Source organism: Peromyscus eremicus, chromosome 18, assembly GCF_949786415.1.
Source record: "Peromyscus eremicus chromosome 18, PerEre_H2_v1, whole genome shotgun sequence".
NCBI classification, from domain to species: domain Eukaryota; kingdom Metazoa; phylum Chordata; class Mammalia; order Rodentia; family Cricetidae; genus Peromyscus; species Peromyscus eremicus.
The window spans coordinates 685,183-694,544 of NC_081434.1; the positions used below are offsets into that span (position 1 = coordinate 685,183).

The window sequence follows — 9,362 nt, forward strand, 5'->3', positions numbered from 1 at the left end:
TTCTTCGAAGCAGCAATAAGTTAAATCAAAAAGTGATTAGTGACTGCCATAAGAATCATGCCACTATTGCACCAGGGATGCAACAATTTGCCAGACCATTTAACTATTTGGTCTTCAGAGTCCACAGCTGGGTAAAACACGGATTTTTCTCTCTCAACAACCTGCATGGCAAATTCCTCCAATATGAAATCATGCCATCAGGGCTTAAGCTTCTACCTTAGTTCCATCTTTATTTCTGTGTGTATTACACCTAAACAATGAGATATCTTCAACAATATAGTCATCACTTATCTACGGTGTGAAACCATAAGAAATGCCAATAGCCTGTTTGGTTTGGGAGGCCCTAGGAGGCTCCTTCACTAAATTCTAGAAAGGTATCATACTTTTGGCACTGATGTTTTCCTTTGGTAACACATGGTTCTGGGATGAATATTATTCATGCTGGCACTATACTTTAATTCAATTCATTGACAAAAGTTAGATATACTATTAAATTAGCTTACACAGTAATTTGGTTTCTATGGGGCTTTTTTAACTGTCTTTAGTTTTGATTAACACCTCCTACTGTTTTCTCTCCTCTGTATTTCTTACCTCCCACCCTCTCTTAAGCCTTTTCACTCTCAGTATCCCCCAACTTTCATATCACACCTGTTCTCATACCCTCCATATCCTGCCCTCTTTCTCCTCCTCCTGTGGTTCTTTTCTAATTCTCTCACATGTACAAACATTAACTTCAACTTGAGCAAAGAAATCTAAAATTTTGAAGGTAGAATCCACATATGAGAGAAAAGAAGTGACATTTGACTTTCTGTGTTACCACTTTTAGGTAAACTCTTCATTTAGATTTACCTCTTCATTTCAACCATTTCCACACAAATTTCATAATTTCGGTCTGTTCTTTCTTCTTTATACTCCTGAATAAAATTCCATTGTGTGTATATATCACAATTCCATTTTCATTTTATTAGTTGATGACCAACTAGGGTGATTCTCATTCCTAGCTATTGTAGGTAGAGAAACTATGAATATTGATGTACAAGGGTTTTTATGGTATCCTATGGTAGCTTAGGAAGTGGGGTAGATTAGTCACACCATAGTTCTGTTTTAGCTATTTAAGGAAATAAAACACTGAGGTGTTTTTAGTATTTAATATGGCTTATATCATGGTCATAGATATGTTACAATCTCCCCAGAATTTACCACACTTTTCCATTTGTTTCTTTGATAATAGCCACTCTGGCTAGGGTATGCCACATAGAGTATTCAAAGTAATTTGATTTTCATGTCTTTGGAGCTAAGAATATTTAACACTTTTTAAAATGTTAATAGATTTATATTCTTATTGTCAGGGCCTTCTTTTTTATTGAATGGGTTCCAGGGCCCAATTTTATTGAATAGCTGTTTTTCTTGATGTTTGCTGTTTTGAGGGGTTATTTTATGTTCTACATGAATCCTCTGTTAAATACGTACTTGACAAATATTGTCTGATTTTGTGGACTTCCCATTCATTCAAATAGCAGTTTTTATTGCTATACACTGTCTTTTAAATTTCAGAGGATTCCATCTGTATGCCTTATTTCCTAAGTAACATATTCAGAAAGTCCTTACCTATGCCAGTATTTTGTAATTTTTTCCTGCTTTTTCCTCTTGCTGTTCAGTTATTCAATGTGATGATTTTGTCCTTCTTTTCTTTTTCTCCTCAGTCTATCATAAAATCATTATAGCAACACGAAATAGAATCTTCTTTCTAAAAATAATGAATGCTGGTAAGGATGTAGGCAAAGGAACCCTAATGTACTGCCAGTGTGAATGCAGATTACTTCACTCACTCTACAGTATAAAGACATCACAAAATAACTATAAATATAATCACAATGTTTAACAGATCAACCACTCCAAAGTATACACTCACAGGTGTCAGTCACTATACAAGATATGAGTGAATAGCCATGTTTACCATGTTTATTGAAACACTTTTCACAATATCTATATCATGGAGTCAGCCTAAGTGACTGTCAATAGGGAGATATATTAAGAAAATAAAGTAGATAAACATAATTAGTAATTTTCAGCCCCCCAAAACAACAAAATCATGTTAGTTTCAGGAAAAGGGATAGAACTGGAGCTCAACATATAAAACAGTAAGTCAGATTCCCCAAGACAAAGATCACGTGCTTTTTGTCATATGTGGAAAAGAAAAATGTTTTTATGAAAGTAGAGAGAAGGAGTCACACAATTATTCTGAAAAGTATGTACAACCTATAAAATGCACTTTGAGTACATATATGTGCATGTCTCTGTGTGGGGTTGTGCATGTAAGTGTAGTGTCTCTGGAGGCCATAAGAAGGTGTAAGACCTGAAGAGCTGTAGTTACAGGTGGTTGTGAACCAGGCAATGTGGGGCTTAGGAGAAGAGTTCAAGTCCCCTGCAAGGGAAGAACAAGTTTGTACCTCATCTTAAGTATTCTTAACTATTGAGCCCTCCCTACAGCACCGATAAATGCACCTTGAATAGAAATTTAAAACCAAAACCCCACTCTGTGGTTGAGGAGGTAAGAAACAAGGGTCCTGATACACTGCTGTTGGGAATTTAGTTTAGATTCACTTATGGTTTACTTCTTATTCAAAAATTCTAATTTTAAGACTTCATCCAAATACTAAATACTGTTGTTAAATATTAAGGGATTTTGAAATATTCTGTCTATTCTTTGAGAATTTCATACATGTATAAAATGCATTTTGAGCGTAGTCACTGTCCAGCTCCTCCTGAATATACCTCTAACCAAGTATCTCCGAAGCTCACATCCCTTTCTTTTTCTCTTTTTATAGTCCTCTGAGTCTAATTAGTGCTGCACATATGAACATGGACTTAAGTTTTTAAATTATACTTTATAATGTGCATGTGCACTATCTTAGACATTAGTGTACTGTTCTAATTGCTAAAATTGAAGAAATTTTTCTCCTAGAAATTGACCTCTAAGAGAGGAATGGTATTTCCTTATAAAATAAACTATGCAGCTGTAGGCAAGGTTGAAATCCCTCCAAGCACTTATGTGATGAATTGTTAAAGAAATAAGCCAGATGAAATGGGGTATTTGTAGAATAGCACACTCAGATTAGAGTTAATTGGTCTATGACAGGTTGTCTTTTCACATCTAAAATTATCAATTTTAATAGCCACTTGAAATATTCTTTATTTTCTCTGATTCTAAACCCAGAACTGTGTAACTATAATTTCAAAAGATGGACATGTGATATAAATCAAACACAATTCTGGAACTAATTTTCTAGAGTCATAGCTTTAAAAAGGAAAAGTTTGTGCATATATTTTTATTTCCATAAAAAGTACTTCTGTACCTAAATCTGTCAGTCCCTTAGGAAATGATGGTCTTGGTTTACAGTCACCCTGAGAATTCATGGTTCTTAGATGATTTCCAATAGGACACAGATGCACAGCTCTTCTATTACGTCAGACACAGTGAATTTTCATATTGTTCTGTATGTCACACTTAGCCAGGTTTATAATACTCCTGATAAGTGAGTTGTAGTAAGCAATAGAAATGGTGATTTCATGCACCTTCCCACTAAGCAATAAATTAGTCAAAACTATATCTCTAAGACAATGTGAAAATCAGTCATGTATTTTAAGTTAGGATGAAGTAAGCCAGAATGATCCAACCATACTCTATGTTTACCAGGATAATGGCTGAAATATGCAAGGGCACATACACCAGGAATCTACATATACAAGTGAGGAGAGCCATTGAATCAATAAAAGGCTAGTATTTTAATATCTTTTTATAGAGAAGTAATTTTAAATTATTACAAGTGAGATGTAGCAATGATGTAACAGCAGATAATATTTAAATTTTTATTCGATATTTAAAATATCCAACAAAATTCAATGCATTTATATTTACTAGATTGTGATCACATCATCTCATAGTGTAATTGGTGTTGTTATCCCTTTCAGTATATAGTGTGAGGATGTGTGGTTATGTAATTGTTGAGGCAGAACAAACCAATAGTTTCAAATGAGGAAATTCCATGGTAAGTGTTACAGTATTAATCATGTGGTTATATTATAGATGAATAAATTTGAGGATGCTGACTATTTTTTCAAGCTGAAGCTGGCTTGGTATATAGTTTCTTTATCTAAGGCTGCTTCACCTGCCTAGAGAACTCTGTCTCAAGTCTTCAATCCTTCAGAAACCATTTACAGGTCCAAATGCTCAGAAATCTCCGTCAGTAAATTCCTGTAACTGACAAAGGAAAGTACATTTATTTTCAATTATCATTTACTGCCCCATATGTTTATTTCATATTTGTACTGTTTTCAAATGAACAGTTTGCAGGTTGCAAATGATTCTGTTATCATCATCAATGCAAAACACATGGTGTACCTAAAATAGATTTTCTACTTGAAATGTCTTAAATCATTTCATTGTGATAATTTAAGAAGCACCTAGTAGGAAATTTTTCCCTAGAGATGTCACTAATTCTTCATAGTAGCCAGGCTCTACAGACTGACTTATAATTAGAATTTGAGTAAAGTGTTGCATAAAATCTTTTATAAAAAGAGTAATTTTAAAACTATGACTTCTGAAAACAGCCTCTCTTAGTTGTCCCCTGCAGTAAATTCAAATCACAGTAGGTTTTTTTCATGTTTGATCTAACTCATTTAACTTCAAGTATATAAAATTGGTGAAATAGTGATACATATATATATATATATACACATATGTGTGTGTGTGTGTGTGCATATATATTTCTCAGTACACAAAAGATTGTTGATATGTTTCAATAATCTAATGGTACTATGAATAGAGTCTAAAATATGTGTCCATTTCATTCATACTCTGTAATGTGTTTTAAATTTATTATGGACTTTCTATGTGGTTTTTTTTCCTTCTGATCATGCTCACATGCTCCTGCCTTTGTTTGTACACTAGGAAATAAGCAAGATGCACATTAATAACATAACCATTCCCTGTTTAAAAGACCCATCCATTGTACACTTATACTAAGAAATTATCTTCCACAATATTACATTTATTTTCCTTGAGTTAGTCACATGAGTAAAAAAATAAGAACTCTTTAGGCTTTCATAATTGTTTATCATTCTCTTCACTCCATGATTTTCTTAATGTGTGAAGATAGGTATATATTTCTCTATTTGTACAGTAATTTTCTGTGTGTCTCACACCAGTAGATCCTATCTATTTTAAAACCTCAGAAATACGAAAAGCATGATATGTTGCTCTCCTTAGGAACATCATCAAACTACTCCAAATGATATTACATTGGAAAGGAAGTTGAATCTGGGATAACACTAGAGATGCATAATTTGGATCCTCATAAGAAAAACAACTGACCTCACCTGTGTTTGTTATATGAAAATATCTAAAAAAAAAATGGTATCACTAGCCATAAAACAAAATCACTAAGAATGAATTAGTTTAAGTTTTGTTGGATTGAATGAAGTAAACTCAACACACCAATTCTAGCTACTAAACAGTAGATGTGTTCATGAAAGCCAGATACAGATTGTTGTTCATGTGTCATTTTAATCTACTAACAATTTAAAAGTTTAACTAGGAATTTATATGCCATCTTAATTCCTGTGTAGTATACAGAGCATATGCATCTTAGAAACCTTAAGGATATTGTAATTATTAACATATAAATTTTACTTTTGACACTTAAAGAACTATAAACATGATGGAATATATGAAGGATCATTATTGAATCAGATACTCTAGAAATACAAAATGTTTGTCTTATGTAACTCTAATAGATTAATAAACCTTGCATATGTACATGAAACACCAGTTTGCAATGTATAGGTTGTTATTTTTTTCATAAAGATCTTTTTTCCTCTCTGACACCCATCACGAGACAGAGGACAGTAATGGGAAAGCAAACAAAAAAGGATTTTATGGTAGCAGGTTTAAATGACAACTCAATTTAAAACTTGTAACATATTAGAATACATTTTACAATCACATTGTAAAATTATTCATTGAAGTTTTTCCCTCTTAGAAATTTCCTAAATGTGTATGTAGCACGAATTCTAAAAGGTCTTGTAATAAAAACCTGGGAGCCTGATGTTGGGGTAAATGCTGAAAGATCAGAGAGACAAAGGAACAAGCCACTGCTTTGTCTCACCTCACCAACTCCACGAATCCTCTGATTGAATATCTCTGAGTCTTCCATCAAAAGGGGTCCAGCTGAAAAAGCCTTTAGTTCCTGTCTTCCCATGCCTTACATACCTTTCTCTGCCCAGCCATCACTTCCTTCCTAGTGCTGGGATTAATGGCCTATGTGCTTCCCAAATATGGGATTAAAGGTGCGAGATCTCAAGTGCTGGGATTAAAGGCATGTGAGTCCCAATTATTGGGATTAAAGGCGTGTGCCACCACTGCCTGACATTTATGTTTAATCTAGTGACATGTTCTGTTCTCTGATCCTCAAGCAAATTTTATTGTGGTACACAATATATCACCACATTGGCTTTTCAGGCTCAGGAGTCCTTGAGGTAAGACTTGGCAGCAGCTTGTTCCTTTTCTCTCTGATCTTTCAGCATTTACCTTAATATCTGGCTCTAGGTTTTTTTGTTATAAGACCTTTCAACATTTGTGTTACATATGTATCCTTAAATCATTAGGTTTATGGCTCCTGGGAAAGAAAGAATCTCCTATAAACATTATATTATTACTCTTAAGGCATTTCATTTTAAAATATCACACCCTTGAACAATCCATTGGGATAAAGTATATCAAAAGGACAGGCACCGATGGACATTAACGAAACTGAGGAGCTCTATGTCGAATGACTGACATGCCTCCTGTAAGTTTGTACAGACAGAAAATAAGAGTTCTAATAAACATGCTGAAAAGGCAAAGGACCAGCACATGGGATGAACTCTAAGATGATATTTAAAAATATCACTGTTTAAACTTCTCAAACTAGAATGTTCTAGGATGTAAAAGGAACAACTTTTAAATTTAGTTTTTTTTATTTTTTTCCCTGTAGACTTAGTAGAAAAAGAGAGAAATGAAGAACCAATCTGTGGAGATAGTGTTCATTTTGCTTGGACTGACAGGTGACCCTCATCTACAAATTCTGATTTTCCTGTTTCTGTTTTTCAATTACATCTTGAGCCTGATGGGGAACTTAGTGATTATTCTCCTCACCCTGCTGGATCTCCGCCTCAAGACTCCAATGTACTTCTTCCTCCGGAATTTCTCCTTCCTAGAAATTGCATTCACATCTGCCTGCATTCCACGGTTCTTGATGAGCATTCTCACTGGAGATAAAACAATTTCCTACAATGCTTGTGTAGCTCAATTATTCTTCTTCTTTCTGTTATTAATCACAGAGTTTTACCTCCTGGCTGCCATGTCCTATGATCGCTACGCTGCCATCTGCAGACCACTGCACTATCCCATCATCATGAACAGCAAAGTGTGTCACTTGCTGGTCATCAGCTCCTGGGTGACTGGGTTCTTATCCATCTTCCCTCCTTTGATGTTGGGACTCAAACTGGAATTCTGTGCTTCCAAAACCATAGACCACTTCCTATGTGACACTTCTCCTCTCCTCCAGCTGGCTTGCACAGACACACATTTCATAGAATGGATGGCTTTCGTCATAGCTGTGATGACACTGGTCATCACCTTGATCTTAGTGATCCTCTCCTACACACTCATCATCCAAACCATCCTCAAGTTCCCTTCAGCTCAACAACGGAGAAAGGCCTTTTCCACCTGCTCCTCACACATGGTTGTTGTCTCCATTACTTATGGGAGTTGTATCTTCATGTACATGAAAACATCAGCCAAGGAAAGGGTCACTTTAAATAAAGGTGTAGCTGTGCTCAACACTTCTGTGGCCCCTTTGCTAAACCCTTTCATTTACACCCTCAGGAACCAGCAGGTGAAGGAAGCTTTCAAACAGGTACTTCATAGATTTTGTTCTGCTCAAAACAGTGAATTAAGATTTAGGCATAAATAGCATGCTGTTGTAACATGACTGAAAAAATGAAAATGATTGTCACATATATCCACTGTGGCCTATGCTAGTTTTCTCCTTTACTACTTAGATCATAGTGAGCATTCTAATTGCTCTATGCTCATTTTTCAGAATAGATCTTCTGAATCATTGGGAGGAAACTGCTTCTTCAATCCACAATGTGTAGTTCTATCTTTACTCAAAAAATCTCTCTTCTCATTAATAATAGGTTTATTTACTAAATGTATTGTGTAATTGAACGCTGTTAGATATAATGGAATAATTTTTATGTATATTAATTGCTAAGCATTTCATTAGCAGTTTAATATTTTGCATTGCTAAGCATAGAGGCAAGTACAGAGTATGTGTGAATGAGGTTGCTATGGAAAATAACCAGAAAATCTGAGTTAATTTAAAGATAAAATTAGTCTTCTAGAAGGAAGGATCCATATGATGAACCTTATGAGATAAATGAAGGAAATAAAGCTTCAAGGGGACTGTAATGAGAAGTATAAAGCATGTAAAAGAATGAATTGTTTCTCCTGTAGAGTTATAATTAACAATTAGTTGATGTATTTTGATGGCTTCATAGGAAGAAATAACTTGACTTCATGCTTTGATGCTATTTTTCATATTTCTTCATGGTCCTGAATCCTAGAAATGATACTAGTTGTGAAAAAGTCAATATGTAACTTGTTTACATGTTGGTTTGAAGAAATTTCTATTTGTAAATTAAAATTTTCTAATGAATGTTCTTCAGTCATTTTTTTACAAAATTAATGATGTATCTCTTATATACTACAGTATAACTTATTTTAATCTAAATGCATTGGAAAATTTCACAGCCATGGAACTATGCTGTAGGATGTCTCTCTGTACCCTGTGAATATGTGTTGCTCTCATTGATGGATAAATACAGCTGTTTGGCCAGTGGTGAGGTAGAATAAAGTTAGGCAGTAGAATCAAACTTAAGATGGACTTGAAGAAGGGTGGAATCAGGGTAGACGCTGCAACCCACATGAGAAGCAAGATGTGAAAGAACTGGTAAACCATGGGCCATGCTGCAATACATAGATTAATAGAAATGGGTAAATTTAAATGGAAGAGCTAGGCAGTAATAAGCCTGAGCCATTAGCTAAGCATTTGCAATTATTATATGGCTCTGATTATTTGGAAATGGCTGTGGAATAAGGCAGGACAAAGAAAAGCCTCCATTTACAGAACTACATAAAATGTGATATTGATGTTTTTTCTTCACCTTTTCTCTTATTTTTTCCTGGATATAAATAAAAATGAAAACAACACAACTTCTGAGACACATTATTTTTATTAATTTTTAAAAATCACCAT

The 9,362-nt window shown here is 34.5% G+C and overlaps 1 protein-coding gene across 1 annotated transcript; it reads left to right on the plus strand.

The window, feature by feature from the left end:
• The first annotated feature begins 7,055 nt into the window (after positions 1-7,055).
• On the plus strand, positions 7,056-8,015 carry LOC131894986 (olfactory receptor 6C6-like). Its single transcript, XM_059245362.1, has one exon. It carries the CDS (start codon positions 7,056-7,058, stop codon positions 8,013-8,015), a length of 960 nt encoding a protein of 319 aa, XP_059101345.1.
• The last annotated feature ends 1,347 nt before the right edge of the window (positions 8,016-9,362 follow it).